Raw genomic sequence first — 16,850 nt, 5'->3', positions numbered from 1 at the left:
TTAGACTCGTAAGTTATCTTTTGTTGACCATAGAAGTAATAGTCTGCAATTCATTCAATTAAATTAAAAACATTCAGAAATTTGTTAATTTAAATTTAAGGCTCTTCTTTAATGTCGTACAAATTATAACTATGTTATGGTTCTCCTTAATATTGATATCGTTGAGAATCGTAACCTTCAAAATTTTTAAATGGTTAAATTGGCTGCAGCTAACTTATGAGAACATCTTAAAAAACTCGTTCAAAATATTTTTATTTAACCTGCAGTTTTATTGTACTAGCTACAGAATGAATATTCCAATTCATATAATGGAAAGAAACTTTAAAAAGTATAATCTTCCAATCCTCAAGGATATTTATGGATGATTGTTTGCAATTATTACATAACATCAATTAGTAAAAATTAGATTTTTATTTGAGCTCCAACTAAAACCAGTCAATGTCAGTTCTTAAGAAAAGTAACTACTTAGTTGATAGGTTTTTGTAGTATATAAATAATTTGGCAGTGTTTTTGAACTTTTATTCCATTGAAATAAAATATCACAGATGACCAACAAAATAGTCTCAAACAATTTAATATTTATCATACTCTAATATGGCTCCTGTAAACATTCTTATTCATTTTCGATTTTTGTGCTTCCTAGACGTTTTAACTCTAAACAGTGACTGGCGTCTAGGCTTAAATCTTGCGGTATCTTTGGGTTTGATATGCACGTCTCCCGGATACGTTTGCCTGTATTGCTGCCAAGGATGGGCCTCCTCTGTTTCGTCAATTTGGACCTCTGTAAGCCATGTCTTGTGACGCGCTTTAAATATCCCAAACAGTTTCACTTCTTTCTTGTTAAGACTCTACAAGCAAAAAGTATTGTTTTGCAAACAGCAGTAAAATTTGACAGAGATTTACCTTTGCATCTAACTTAGCTCTGCACTGTTCTTTGAAACCATCTAAATGTTCTAGGAACTTTTTGGTAACTGGTACAGATTCCCTTAAGCACATCTCCATTATTTCGAAAATATAATCGAAAGCCATATGGTAGCAAGCTTGGTGAAGCATGGTACCTAGAATGGCTGCATTTAAGCTAAAATATGATAAAAATAAGATTAGATATATATAAAAAATCATTTGATTGTGTTCGAGGTGTGTAATGACACCAAACTTTTTGCAACCTATCTACAACATGACTGCGATATTAAAATTTTTATTCAATAGCAGATATTTTTTTGGCATAACTTTCGGATTAAAACTTGTATTTATACCACCAAAGGAGGGAAAAAGTAAACTCAAAGTCCAAGTCTCATAAATCAGCGTCTATTAAAGGTTACGCGTTTCGCCGCATTAGGGACGAAACAGAACGCTAATTAGCAGAAAAGACATACCTATTGAAATACAAAAACCACACACTGACTCACACTAACATAAATAAAAAAAAATAAAATAATTTTACACCATCGTGTATCGTTGTTGACTAAAATATGGGCTTTTTATTTTATGTTTTATTTTATTTTATTTTATTTTATATTTTTTTATTTATGTTAGTGTGAGTCAGTGTGTGGTTTTTGTATTTCGATAGAAAGTTTAGAGTTAGTTTCGGATCTCTCCACGCAAGCATTTCTTGCTGCCCTTCGGCGATTTATGGCACGTCGTGGCAGAGTGAGATATTTACATTCAGACTGTGGCACAAATTTTGTTGGTGCCTCAAAATACCTTTTGGAAATTTGTGAAAAGGCTAGTGCTGAAGAAAAAATAGCTTGGCGCTTTAACCCCCCGTCTTCTTCCCATTTTGGTGGATTACATGAAGCAGGTGTAAAAGCAGCCAAATCGCATTTAGTTCGTATTGTAGGCGAGCAAATACTTTCCTATGAGGAGTTCTACACGTTTTTAGTACAAATTGAAGCTGTGCTGAATTCTAGGCCTCTAGGACCATTAAGTTCCGATCCCAATGATTTTTTGCCGTTTACTCCCGGACATTTTCTCACTTTATCTCCCTTATCAACTATTCCAGACCCAGACTTAAGTACCCAAAATATTAAAACACTTAATCGCTGGCAACTTTTAATCCACTTTCATCAGGTTTTCTGGAAACTTTAGCATTTGGAGTATCTTAATACTCTCCAGCAACGCCAAAAATGGCAAAAAACTGTCCGTGATATAACCTCAGGTACGATGGTGGTAATTAAGGATGAATTAAGTCCTCCCTTAAAATGGAAGCTCGGACGAATAGAAAGTACTTTTCCTGGAAAAGATGGCGTAGTGCGTGTCGCGTCAGTAAAGACTAATAAGGGTATCTTTACTAGGCCAGTGGTAAAGTTATGTCCCCTTCCTATTTATGAAGATTAATTTTTTTTTCACTTTTCTTAATTAAAAATTATTATAGTTTAAAGTGGTAGTATAATTTGGTGGTATTGGTTTACATTGGGTATTTTTTTTGGAATGCGATGCAAAATATTATGATCTGACTTGCTTATGTGATAAATGATTTTGTTTTATTTTATTTATATGGTTATATATATTTTTTTTTCATTCAATATTTTCAAAAAAAAATACTAAGCATTTTGGTGGGCGGTTTATGTTGCGTTTTCATACATTTATTTTTGCCATTATCTAAAATTACAAGAATTTTAAACTCGTGCGCATTTAAAAAAAAATCCCTACGGCATCGAGGCTGAAGAGTGAGTGCGCGGAGTATGGTATTCGTACTGAATCAATCGCCCGATCAAGTCAATTGTGACCGCAACAAAGTTTTCACTTTGATTGACACGTACTTTGGCGTGTCGCCGCAGAACCCTTTTCGGCATTTATGTTACCGGACAAACGGTGCAAGGCCTTGCAGGACATCCATTCGAACCAGTCAGGTAAGCCCTTTGTTCTGGGATTTTTTCCGCAAAATTTATTTTTTTTACCCGCAAAATTTAAGTAAAAAATTTATATTCGAACTTTTGAATCAGCTTAAAGCTACAAATCAGTATGTCTTTTCTGTTAATAAGCATTCTGTTCCGTATCATTTAATTTTGATAATTTTATTTAGGTCTGATGATGCCCTAATGCGGCGAAACGCGTAACCTTTAATAGACGCTGATTTATGAGACTTGGACTTTGAGTTTACTTTTTCCCTCCTTTGGTCATATACTCAAGTCTCTTTGAGAGCAATGGATGATTATTTTGAATTGTATTTATACCAATATCATCTACACCATCTAAGAGATAAAATTATAATTATTGTTCATAATTGCTCATTCTGATCAACAAGCCATAATATTAAATGAACATTTAGGTGAAGGTATGCGGGGGCTAATAGAACTGGAACAACTGCATGAAACGGTAAGCAGGGCACATAGGTTATTAAATGTTTAACAAATTGTTTAAATTAAATTCTTACAATCTTAACACGATCCCCGGTTACGATACATTTTATAATCAAGGTGATTTTAAACGAAATGATGGGGTTCTTATATTGATTAGGTCAACACTGAACCCTGAAACAGTTGATCATTCTAAATTAGAGAGAACAAAAATAATGGTTAGTAGGATCACCCTTGACATATGTGGTGTTTTTCGGAATTACATCTATTTAAAAGTCTCCTTAAGCTTGTGGTAATCTTTTTATTGCTGATTTGTTTGAATATTTTTAAGCCTTCAAAAGCAAGTTTTTTGAAAATTTCACAAGTTACCTTAACATTAATCTAAAAGATACAAATAATCCAATTATACATAAGTATCTCTGCCTCCTGGGAACATTTGGCTACATACCATTTATCAAGAATAGTAAAAGATATGATACAGAAACATGCACTGACCATTTTTTTATTAATAACAAAACTCAACATTTTTTCCCAGAGTCATTCATTTTAGATACCTATATTACAGACCATTATCCTATAATGATTAACGTAACAAATCATATGCTAGACAAACCAGAACAAACAGAGTAGCCAAATAGCCAGGTAAATGTTGGCATTCAATATGAAGTAGATTATGAAACTCTGAAAGAAAAACTGTCAAGCGAAGGGATCACCTAAAAAGACAATTAACTCGAAAAATGTATCCATTATCCGAAAGATGCTGGTCATACACTTTTATAAAAGGTAAAAACACGAAATCTACAGCATCACAAATACATTTAATAAAATTACGAAGGTTACATGTTTCGCTCGACTAGAGCATCATCAGACCTAAACAATAATTAAAATTATGTAACCCGAAAAAAGGAAAATTCAACAAAAACTTACCATAACATACACAAAACACGTGACATATAAGTAAACAAAGCTTACAATAAAATGGCACTATCTAGGTACAAAGAACTCAACTAAACAATCAAATCACTTTATACATTTTAGAAATCTAACCATCATTTAAGAGTCTAGAACTACTTAAGGTTATTAAAAACTAGGTGGCCATCAAAATCAAACCTTTCATTAACACAGGACAGATCTGGGCTTTTAAAAGCTTTACTAATTTCCATTGTCTCCAACAAGTCTAGTTTTTTACTTTTGTTGCATTGATGAAGTATTTTTATATTTTGGCTGCCAGGAAAATTATGTTTGGAGTCGAGGAGGTGATTAGCAAAAGCCGATCTGGTCACTGTGATTTCGGTATTTTTAAATTTATTATATTGGGCCTTGTGTTCACTTATCCTAGTAGAAATCTTCCTACCAGACTGGCTGACGTACACTGCTGCTGCAGGGCACTCTTTACACCTAATCTCATAAACTCCCGGAGAAGATAGCGGGGGTAGTTTATCTTTAGTTTTAATTACATGTCTTTTTAATGTATTATTGGTTTTAAAAGCTGAGGTTATGCCAAAGGGAGAAAAAAAGCGGGATAGTTGTAACGAAATTGCTCCAAAATAAGTAAACGACCTAAAAGTTTTGATATAGTTTGTATGTTGTCTGATAAAATTAAATGATTTTTTATACTTGTTCACATACTGAAAATACATTTTATATATAGGTTTAAGAGGGAAAAAGTTACTGGCTGCTAGTTGTTTAATGGTAAGGAATTCTTTTTTAAAAGCTTCACGAGAAAGTGGGATGTTAAAAAGTCTGTAAAATAAAGAATGGAAAGCAGCAAATTTATGTGAGAACGGTGATGTTGAATTATATTGTATAATATTATCTGTTGTTGCTTGTTTACGAAATATTTCAAAGGATATCTTATTTCTTTCCCTCTTAAGTAATAAATCTAAGAATGGTAAGGTGTTGTTCTGTTCCCGTTCGATTGTGAACTCAATTTTAGAGTGAAGAGAGAATTTTCTAAACACAGAAAACTTTGAAAAGTTCGACAGAGATCCGACAGGTCCATTCTTTAAAAAATTAAAAAAAGTCTTAGACATGACCACAAAACAAAAACTGAAAAAATTAAAAATTACAAACATGAATGACAAAGAATTTGAAACAGAAATTGAAATGGCAAATTTCTACATACGTAACGATTACTACATAAATGTGGGAACAGAGTTAGAAAAACTAACTGTAGCGCCAGAAAAACCTTTTCGATTGATGGATGGTTTGAGCCTCTCTGCCTCTGTGACAGAGGCAGAGGTTATTACCCTGATATCTACATTAAAAGCAAACAGTGCCCCAGGGAAAAAATGGAATATCTGTAAAATTAATAAAATCGTTTCATTTACACCTGGTTGTTCCTATTATTATATCATAAATTTTATAATATTTAAAACTGGAATAGTGCCACCTGATTTTAAAGAAAGCATAATTATGCCAATTTATAAATCAGGACCAACAATGAACTCATAATAATCTACTACTATTATGTCAATAATAGGCTGCAGAAAACTCATAAAAGTCCTGGACAAAGAAAGGGTATTTCTTCCCAAATCATTTCATACAAACTCCTCAGTAATTACTGACATCATTAGTATCACCAGACTTAAATATCGGCGTAATATACGAATTCTTCTAATAAGAAAGATATACTCAACTCCCGACTTTAAAGAGAGATTAGTAGTGACAAAATAGAATAGAGTGCAAAAAGGCTTTGACAGAGTACATACACATTCACAAAGTAGCTGGGTATGCCATCTGGTCCCACAGAAGTCTTGCACTGTAAGCCAAAAATCTCTTCAAAAACCTCTACTAAAGATAACTCTACAAATTTGACATCAAATTGAGCTACAAGCCCTGTCATGTAATATTCAGGTATTTAAAATGCTTTATCAGTTTCACAAATATTTGGCAAATAAATAAACTGTATCCTAAAAACGCTAAAAATATTTGCCCTTTTTATCATTCTCCTCCCTCCTCCCCCCAATACTTAACCCACAAATTTTCAATAAAAACCTTAAAAACAACTAATTTTTACATACGTGTATCCACAACTCTTCATCTCATTGAGCAATTCATTAGCCTCATCTCTAGTTTTACACCCCAAGGCCAATACACCGAAAGTGACTAAATTTGGTCTCATCTTCTGCTGCTTTAGTGATATTAACACCTTTTTGGCTTCATCATATTCAAATCTCATACTCTACAAATTAGGTAATAAGGTATTTATTAACATTTTATGAAAAATTTTACCATTTTTTTGATAAGCATATTGTAAAAATCAACGTCCGGATTCACTTTCAACCTTCTTATTGCAGAAATTAGTTCTTTTTCTGCTGCTTGAGTGCTGGGTATACAATCCAAAAGTTGTGTAAAGGTTTTGATATCTGGGATGCATTGGTACTCTTCCATTGTTGCTAAGAAACCCTTGCAACCACCAATTAAAAGTAATCTGTCTTCCGGTTTATTTATTTCAGAAATGATTAAAGTACTACCTGAAATACAAGCCAATGTTATAAAAATGAAATTATTAAATGTTTACAAGTTACCTAAATGTGGTTTTTGTGATAACAGATTTGGTCTAACATCTCTTAATAAAGGATTACATTGCAGAACATTTTTTACTTCTGGTCCCTTATAGTCGCTTTTTTCCAAGCTGTCCTCTTTATCAATAATAGAACTGCTGCTATCAAAATTATTTCCAGTTGATCCAGTATTATTATCCTTTGCCTGAATTTGTAAGGGTTTAGACTGTTCATCATTTTTGTCAACTAATCTTTTAATTACATCATTTGTTGTTTCTAAATCTCCCAAGCCACAGTCCCTTACACACCTGCAAAAATGCCTTATCCCCACACAAATACACATTTTCAAATTAGTTACTTACCTTAAAAGCAAATTGAAAGTGTAAATACTTGGCTTAATATTCTTCTCAACAAGTTTCCTCCAAACTAACAAAGAATGCCTAAAGCCACTCTCAGTATCACTTATACAGGCTTGCAATAAGAAGTTAATTGTATCATCTTTAATTGGAAAACCTTTGTGTGCCTTTGCGTCCACAAGAGAAAATGCCATTGGTAGATCTCCACATCTTCCAAAAGCTTTGATCATTGCATTGTAAGTGGTATCATTAGGTTCATCTCCCTTCTCGATCATAATATTGTATAAGTGTTTTGCTCTTGAGAGACCATCTGTTGTAGGCCAAGGGCTGTTGGCACAAGCATTGAATAATGCAGTGTAGGTACCTCCCATTACTTTTAACCCCCTCTTTTTCATGTCATTATATAGCATAAAGGCTTTTTTGGTATATCCAACTCTGCCACATGCCCCCAAAAGTAAATTATAAATGTAATTTTCTGGTTTCACTCTGTCTTCCTTTAGCATTCTTTCTTCAAGTATATCTATTGCTTCCTTTATCTTGCGCTGTTTAATTAGGCCTTTTATGATGTCAGCATATTGTTTAGTCGTGAGGCGTTTATGACCCGGAGGTTTTTCAGATATATGTTTTTCCTCAAGTATGTCTCCTTCATCTATAAAAGTGTCTATTTCTTTCATCTCTGGAGGTCCAAAATGATCGGGGTCAAGTTTAGCTTGCACCAAAAATTCTTTCTCAGATTCGATCGGTTCTGGATCTGAAAATGCCGCACTCGGAGTGGCATTTGAAAATTTTGAGGCTTTCCAGTGTAATTTATCTTTAGGGGTTCCTTTAAACATTACTTTACCACCGTAATCGTTTGAAAAACTTTGACTTGAAAATAGAATACTGTCAGCGGGTTTATTGTTTAAGGGACGTAGAGGGCCAAATAAGTACTTTCGTGAGATATTACGGCATATTCGTAATTGGAACATTTTGGTAAAATAAAAGTTTTAAAAAGTTTCTACAAAAATAAATATTGGACATAACCTCACTTTGTTGAACGTGTCTGTCATCAATAAATTAGAGATGTGTATAAGTTCATAGTTATAGTTTAGTTCATAGTTATAGTTCACGAACGAACTAGATCGAATGAACCCGTGTTGCCAGGTCAAAAAAATAAAATTCACCAGAAAAATTATGAAAAATCACCAGATTTAAAAAAAAATCACCAGAAATTTTAAAACTTTATTTTTTAAGTTGTATTACTATATTTAAACAAAGAAAATGCATGCTTTAATGTCTGTGTACAACTTAATAATAAACTCTAAACACTTTAATCTGAAAGATTTTTTTTGTTGCTCCGTTAATATATTTTGCTCAAATGCTACAGCTATTTTGGGTCCCATATATACTTTTTCGAGAGGGAGATAGTATGCAGGATGCCGATATTGGATTTGTATTATATCAGTGTTTTTTAAATATTCGGGTCTTATATAATAGCTCAGTAACATTTTATAGGCAGCACTAATTTTTGAGTATAAAAAATAAATTTTAGGGTTTTCTTATTGAAACTCTAAGTTTAAATAATTAAAAATTGGCAAACTGTAAGTATAATTTAGTGGTGGGATCGTTTAGCATATCATTAATTTTTGTAGCACCAAGGGATGATGCCTCAAATACCTCACTTCTAAAGTAAAGTTTAATGCTTCATAACAAACTTTTCTAATGCATTGGATAACTTCTCACACGCATAAGAAGCACATAGTGCTAATAAATGGCAAATACATTTCATAATGAATAAATGTCTTTTGATAAATGGGTTTTCAGAGAATTTTTTCGCCCCATCATGGTATAAGCACCGTCTGCAGCAAAACCAACCATATTTGTTTTGTACGGTATTTCGTAATTATTAAAAAAATATATAATAGTATTATATAAACCTTCGGCACTTGCATCGGTCACGGGAATTAACGCAAAAAATTCATCTTTATTGTCAAATCTTTACTATTAAAGCGTACCACCATTGCTAAATTTTTTACCGCGGGATTATCAGTAGATTCATCAACAAGCAACGAGAATTTTTCTTTTTTCAGTGTGTCCACCAAAGTTTCAAAGCTTACTTTACCTATTACATTATTAATTATTACAGTACACTTGGTTCTGCTACATGATAGTCTTGATACTTGGGAAGAGTTCATTCCAGAATTACATATAATTTTAACCAACTCAGGCAAATGATCCGCTACATTGATAGGAATATTGTGTTCTGTAATAAGGCCCACTATTCTTATTTCATTTTGTTTAACAGTTTTTTCATTAGTTTGAAAAAACAAGTTCTTATGCAAATCGGACTGGTTTTTTAAACTAAGAAGGTTTGTTTCATGTTTTTTTGCGGCGTTGTGTTTTTTGCTGCCCCAATGCCACCAATAAAATCCTTGTTACAAACTTTACATTTAAAATAAGTGTTACCTAGAGTACTTTTCTAAATCCAATGCTTAAAATTATTATGTTGCTCCCAAGTTGAATTTTTTTTTTGTTTTTTTTTTATGGTAAACACAAGCACAAGAGGAAAGTCCTATGTCACTCTTGGAGTGGTGCTTGCGCGAAGATATTTGTGGGCATTTATCTTGAATCGCTGCAGGTTGTATGCGTCGGGAAATATGTGAGGTGGAAGACAAAGACTCCAGATGAATGAGTCCCGATACAGCGACGTCCTTGGAGTAGGCAGGTGGGCTCGATGTTGATGAGCCGCAACTGCTAGACGCGTCCTTCTTGCCGGAACAGCCCTGGGTGGGATCAGGCCTGCCAGCTCAGAGGAGCACTTGCCGTGATAATAGCGGTAGAATAAACAGAGATCAGCCACCTTTCTCCTGTGCTCCAGACTATTTGTCAATTCTGGTTTGTCGATAAGACAAATAGCTCTCTTCTGTATAGAATCTAGCAGCTTTAAACTATGCTTGGGTGCAGAGCTCCAGACACGCGAGCAATACTCGAGGGAAGGGCGTATTTGAGCCTTATAAAGAGTCAGCAGCTGTTCTGGTGTATACAGTTTTTTCGTTTTGAAAAGCACTCCGAGTTTTTTGGAAGCTGCCCTGGCGATCTCTGCAACGTGGTCATGCCAGGACACACTGTTGGTGACTTCGACTCCTAGAAGATGTAAAGATGATTTCATTGGCAATGTTTTCCCTGCCATAACCAGCTCCGGGCCACCAAGGTTAGTCTTCATCGTAAATACTGCAGCCTGCGTTTTTTTAGCGTTAAAATTGACCAGATTGTTACCGCCCCACTCCAAGATTGCTCTAATATCGTTGTTGGTTGAAGCTACTTGTTGCTGCCTAAGATTCTGAGAAGTTGCGGCTGTCTTTGGTTTGGCGGACTTGAATGTGGAAATAAGTGTGCTATCGTCCGCAAAGCTGTAGATTGGATTGACAGTGGTTCCTAGCAAATCGTTGATAAATATCAAGAAAAGGGTGGGGGATAGAATGCATCCTTGAGGGACTCCAGCGTTAATGTTAAATTTGTCGGAGAGGTGTCCATCGACGGCTACTTGGATTGTTCGTTGTTCAAGAAAACTTTTGATCCAATTCAATAATGAGTTTTGTATGCCGATTGAGGAGAGCTTGGTTAGTAGTCCCTCATGCCACACTCTGTCAAATGCCTTGGAAATGTCAAGAGCGACTGAGCGGGACTCGCCGTGCTTCTCCATGGCCTCCGTCTACAAGTGTGTGACGTGAGCCAGAAGATCGCCGGTGGATCTAAGCTTTCGGAAGCCGTATTGATGATCGCTGATTAGTCCAGATGATTCCAGATATCTTAACAGTTGTTGGTTGACTGCTTTCTCCATAATCTTCGATATTACTGGAACTAGTGCAATCGGGCGGTAATTGGACGGCATCGTCTTCTTTCCCTTTTTGGGTACAGCTTGCACTTGAGCAGTTTTCCAACTTGTTGGAAATGAGCCCTGCTTATACGATGCCGTGAATAGTCTACATAAGGGAGGAGTCAATTCGTCTGCACAACGTTTTAGTACTAGGGCTGGAATTCCATCGGGTCCAGAAGCTTTGTTGGTGTCTACGCTTTTAAGAATTTTATTTATAATTCGTTGGGGAAACGAAATTTCTCCCATCGATGAATTCACTCTTGGCAAATATGACGGTGTTTTGCCTTGCGAGTGCAGAGTAGAATTAGACGCGAAGAGTTTACCCAGTAAGTTGGCTTTTTCCGTTGCTGTTACCGCGATAGACCCATCATGTGCTGTTAGGGGTGGCAAGGCCGACTTAGCAAATCCTTGACTAACGGCTTTCGATACCGACCAGAAAGATCTTGTTCCATTTGGGCAGTTTGTTTTTGATCCTGTTGTTGTGACTCTCTTTGCATTCATCAATAATTCGCTTGCAGCTATTTTTGGAGGTTAAAAAGTTCCTCCAATTTTCGGTGGAAGGATGTTGACGCCATTTGCGATATGCTGCGTTTTTAGCCTTTACTGCCTTTTTGCAATTCAGGTTAAACCATTGCTTGTTGTTGTTGAAGTTGAATTATATCCGTGAGCATAGCATTTTTTTTTCTGTATAGTCTCTTCTGCATCATTGGTGTCTAATAAATTAGAATCAGATGAGTCCAAAGCGGAAGTAGATGGAACCGGCGGAGACGCACATGCTGACATAGTATTTGATGAGGAACTAGTGCCAGGCTTTTCTGTGTTTGAATCTATTTGCTTTTCGACAGGTTTCAAAAACTGTTGAAAATATTCAAAGTTGATGAAATTTTTTAAATCACCAGAAATTGCCATTTTACAAAAAGTTTTTCACCAATCACCAGATTCATTATAAAATCACCAGACCTGGCAACGCTGGAATGAACTACTCTCCGTAGTGAACGAGAACTAGTTCGCAACAACCTTAAAGGCTCGATCACTGCGAACTAGATAGGCGATCGCGATCGATATTCGATGTGACAAGGATATAGGAGCAGAACCAAGACCGACTGAACGTAAAATCAAATGACTCATTTTGCATTTGCGCCGATCTTTCGTATTCGGTTTATTTCAGCTATTAGCTTGGTTTGTTTTGGTGGTTCCCCGATATTTAAAGGTTATGTCCTTTTTGTCCAGTTTATACATTTCAGTTTAATCGTTGATTGAATATTTGGGAAGATACGCAACCTTATGGGCTAAAGCGTGACCGCAAATATGCGTGAAAAATAGATGGCGATTCTCTCCAGTATGCGCGAAAATAATTTCGTCCGTCGCTTCTCATTAGTAATTGGCCGATCATCCGAGTCGTGTGGGAGAGTTTTTGCACAGGTTCGTGTTTGCCGTATTGCAATTTGGTAGTTGTTAAAAAATATTCTTGGATATCATAATCACAAATAGATAGATATATGTAAATGTGTTTAGTTTGTGAGACGATGGCTCCTTTAGGCAAAATTAATCAGTGTGCGTATATTAATTAAGACTTTGATTTATAACAACCTAATATGGGAATCTTAAAATCTTATTAGAAAATCTTTAAAAAAATCTAATTATAAACCTCACAGAAAATTATCTATTTTATCTACAAAAATCAATCCGAACTCTTAAAAATACTGTCTCTTTATGTCTATGAGAGCCATTTTCTCTTTTTCTTTTTTTTACTTTAAGAAAATTTTAAATCAATATATTATGTTTATGGTCTTTAGTGTTTTAAGTATTTTCAATAATTGTTTTCATGATGAAATTCATTCATGAAAAAAATAAAAATAAAGCCTAAAAAGCCTTTAAAGTTATTGAGAAACTGGTTATAGTACGAATGGTAGCTTTCCTAATTAAAAAAAATAACATATTAAATGAATGTCGAGTAATGTTTTCATTCCTGGAGAGATTATATTTGAGCTTGAAGAAGGTCACTTTGCTGCAGCGGTATTCTGCGACTTCTCTAAAGACTTTGACTGTGTCAACCATGGAATATTGCTCGGTAAGCTTTCTAGATATGGGTTTAGGGGAGTTGCTCTAGAATGGTTAAAATTTTGTTTTGTTAGACAGAAAAAAGTTTGTTTGGCCAAATGGCAGTTTGTCTGAACTTTGTGTAGTAAGCAGGGTTCGTTTCTCGGTCCTATTTTATTTCTATTGTAAATAAATGACCTGGTGTGTCTCCAGATACCACTATCTTATGGACAGACAATAATAAAAGCACATTAACAAGAACAATTTTTTTAAAGATTTATTAATGATTAAACAGTGGTTTGATGCTAATTTGTTGTCTTTAAACATATATAAGACTAAATTGTTAAGTTTTTATGTTCAGAGCAGTTCATGATTCACAACAAAGAATTGGAAGTGAATAATTTTAACAGATTTCTTGGAATTGTTATCGATCATAAACCTAAGTTTTATGGAGATATGTCAGGAGGCAAAAACTGGCTAGACGATGTTATGCTGTTAGAGTGGTTTTAAATGAACTGAGATTGATATCTGCAAAAACGGTCTATTTTTTTTTGTTGAAAGTTGGAACTTACTTTAATACAAAAATACCTACAGTATGGAATAACATTTTGGAGTTGCATTAGTAAACGGCTTTTTGACTCGATGTTTGTTTTTAAAAAACGAGCCATTAAATATATGTGTCATAAATCTCCACAGGACATGCAGACCCCTATTTAAAGATACTTTCCTTGTGTTGCTTGTTTATTGTTGAGTCTGTTTGCCTAATATACAAAAAATATAAATTGTATCTTCAAAATAATGGCTCCTTAAAGCATTATAATATCAGAAAAAAATACAATATTCCAATGCCCATCCCGAAACGCGAACTAAGAATTCTCTTATTTACTTGAGCATAAAAATTTTTAATCATTTTCCAAATGTCATAAAAGTCTCTAGAAGTTCTCCTTGCTTTAAAAAGTCCTTAACGAAACTTCTTAAAAGCAAGTATTTTTATAGCATTAGAATTTTTTTAAGATAGTTAGGAACAGGCTAATAGTATATAATTAGTTTTTAGTAAAGATGTAAAGGTTAGAATTTGTGATGTTACTCTAAAAAATGTTTAAGTCGTCTTGCTTTGAAATTGAAAATACATACTAGTATGTTGAACCCACTATTGTGTATTGTTTTTAAATTATGTGTTAGTAATATGTCGATTAATGTGCCTATTTTATATCATAGAAGTACCATGTCAACAAGTAGGTACCATGTATTTATGAATAAAGTATGTTTTGAATTTTTTGAAATTCGAAATTGTATTAAAAAGAGAGAGAGGTATATAATATTTAATAGGGATGATTCCAACTACTCACTAGAAATTACCTCGTTGAAAAAGTAATTCTTGTTGTAAAAGGGTTATTCAAAACTGCAAGTGGCCAACATGGAGTCGACAAGAAGAAAAAAAGTTGATTATGACTCTCTAAAGAAGGATTTAAGAGTTATTAAACGTCGTATTTAAAAGTTAAAGATGTTAACTTGTAAATGAGAGAAAGCGTTTACAACAATGTATAAATGATTTTATTTTATATTTTCAAATAACGCCAGAAAAAAATAAAAAAACCATTTTGCCAAATTTCACCTTTTTCCTGAATATTAGGAAGTATTTGGCATTTTTCCAATTTTTAGATTGCATTTATTTAATCATTGCATTTATATTGCGCAACTTTCGCCTAATTAAACCATTTACTGCTCATCCTTATTTTGGACATCCTGTATAATCGCGATGAGACCCTTCATACTGTTAAACAAAATATTTGTTTTTTTTTCTTATTAACTTTTTCTAGTTTTAAGAATTAGTAATTAAGTGTTTCCCTGTATTGCAAATTAAAGTGTGGCCTATTTTCGATATTTTATAGTGTTGTTACACCCTTATTCAAAACATTTCAACCCTTATTCAAACATTCATACATTACTTAACCACCACATTTATCTAGTTATTTATGCGAGATCACAGCGCATTTAAATATCGGCAATAACAAAATAAATAAAAGCGCTGTTATCATCATCGCCCTTGTCTTAAAAAAATAACAAAACGGCCGGGCGCCCAAAGATTCCCGCGTCGTTAAACTGCAAATGGTCAATATAGCGCCGACAAAGAAAAACAAAGTTGATGATGGCTCTTTAAAGACAGAACGTCGTATTTTAAATTTTAAAGGTGTCATCGTATAGGCGAGAAAAAGTGGTCACAATAATTTATTCATTTAATAAATACTTTTGTCATATATTTTGAAATAACGCCAGAAAAAAATAAAATGATTTTGCCAAATTTCAGTTTTTTGCAAAATTTAGGAAGTATTTAGATTTTATTATAAAAGGACACTATATTGCTCAACTTTCCTCTAATTATACCACCTCTATTGACGTCCTGTATAACCGTGATGCGGGGTCTTTAAACAAAATGTTTTTTTTTGTTACTAGGTATCTATTTATAGTTTTAAGTATAGTTGTAACAACTGGTAATTGAGAATTTTCCTGTGTCGCTTAAAACTTAAAATGTGGCCTATTTTCAATTTCTATTAACATCCTCACTCACAACCCCTTACTTTACAGATGTCACTACGCTGCACAATTTTTCAGATATTGAATCACATGACAAAATGGGTTACTTTTTACAAAAAATTATTGATCAAGAAGTTATATTATGATCGGTATTAAGTCTTATGAATTATTTCAATTATTCTTTATAATATTTACGTGAAACCTACTTATATCTTAAAATTTGTTCCACATATTTTTTGTATATTAGTTTTTAGTTAATTAAGTGCAACGGGCTTTTTATTTAAAAACTTGACCCTCTTGAACACAAAATGAAGGAAACAATGTTTGTTGGAATTATAACTTGTATTAAACTTTGTTGGTAATTTTGTAAAAATAGCTTTTTATATATATTTTTGTATTAATTTTTGTCTCAAAAACATATTTTGGTAAGTAATTATTTGTTTATAAGATTTAACTTTTAAGAAATTTCAATATGCCTCTACCCTTAAGTATATCACTTATCACTTGACCACCACATAAATGACACCGTGTTGTATGTTCAAAAAAAATAATAAAAACATAATTGGCAGCATCATCCCATATCTTAAAAAAATATCCAACACGGCCGCGTAACCGGAGATTCCAGCGTCGTTGAAAACCTGACTCAAAGAAGCCAAAAGCCAAGTCCACGCAGCTAAAGAAAATTGTTCCTAGATTTGACGCTTCGCGGCAGCACCACACGGTGCACGAAACTGAACGGCAATCCGATGGTCGACCGGGTACACTTTTTAACACAGGATTGCGTATCTTCCCAAATATTCAATCAACGGTTTAATATTTAATTATTATCAGTGACTAGTAATAGTATATTTGACTTTTTTTTCTTTTGTTAAGACCGTGGAAGTGTACAGTGAACTGAAAAGTTTATAATTGTATATAATAACGTTGATTGAAAAGGGTCAAACATTTTCACAAAATGTTTGACCATAACTTCACTTTAATAGCCATGTCTCAAATGTCTAATGAATTAACATCAACACTGTTGCATAAGTAGGTTGGAAGCTAGTCTTTCAAATGATCTCAGCTCTCAGCTGGTAATTTTTTTTTTTAGGTTAATAGCAAAAATTGTCAGGGTCAGTTGACTATGTTCACCAATTTTTTTTTAACTGTAGAAAGGCTTGCATTTTATGTTAGTGAAAGTCTACAGTTGGTAGCATTGGCATGAGTGTTTAAATTTACGATAGAGAAGGTCAGATGGATTGGTGATGGTCAGGTTTTT

At 33.9% G+C, this 16,850-nt stretch overlaps 1 protein-coding gene across 1 annotated transcript; it reads right to left on the bottom strand.

The window, feature by feature from the left end:
- Positions 1 to 505: 505 nt before the first annotated feature.
- LOC126739668 (pentatricopeptide repeat-containing protein 1, mitochondrial) lies at positions 506 to 8,178 on the bottom strand. The gene is made up of 6 exons (XM_050445446.1): positions 7,168 to 8,178; positions 6,830 to 7,113; positions 6,534 to 6,775; positions 6,323 to 6,483; positions 904 to 1,078; positions 506 to 848 (listed from the first exon to the last, which is right to left on the bottom strand). Exons 1-6 carry the CDS (start codon positions 8,127 to 8,129, stop codon positions 618 to 620), a joined length of 2,055 nt encoding a protein of 684 aa, XP_050301403.1. The 5' UTR covers positions 8,130 to 8,178; the 3' UTR covers positions 506 to 617.
- Between the last annotated feature and the right edge of the window lie 8,672 nt (positions 8,179 to 16,850).

Source organism: Anthonomus grandis, chromosome 8, assembly GCF_022605725.1.
Source record: "Anthonomus grandis grandis chromosome 8, icAntGran1.3, whole genome shotgun sequence".
Classification (NCBI taxonomy): Eukaryota; Metazoa; Arthropoda; class Insecta; order Coleoptera; family Curculionidae; genus Anthonomus; species Anthonomus grandis.
The sequence above is the reverse complement of the archived record's forward strand: the minus strand, read 5'-3'. Positions and strand labels throughout refer to the sequence as shown.

What these genes read in the sequence shown, in the direction of transcription:
- LOC126739668 (XM_050445446.1), bottom strand. Translation starts at nt 8,129, where the DNA reads ATGTTCCAATTACGAATATGCCGTAATATCTCACGAAAGTACTTATTT. An exon ending in ACTTTCAATTTGCTTTTAAG is followed by an intron (nt 7,114 to 7,167) that starts GTAAGTAACTAA and finishes GCATTTTTGCAG; the next exon opens with GTGTGTAAGGGACTGTGGCT. An exon ending in ATCACAAAAACCACATTTAG is followed by an intron (nt 6,776 to 6,829) that starts GTAACTTGTAAA and finishes CTTGTATTTCAG; the next exon opens with GTAGTACTTTAATCATTTCT.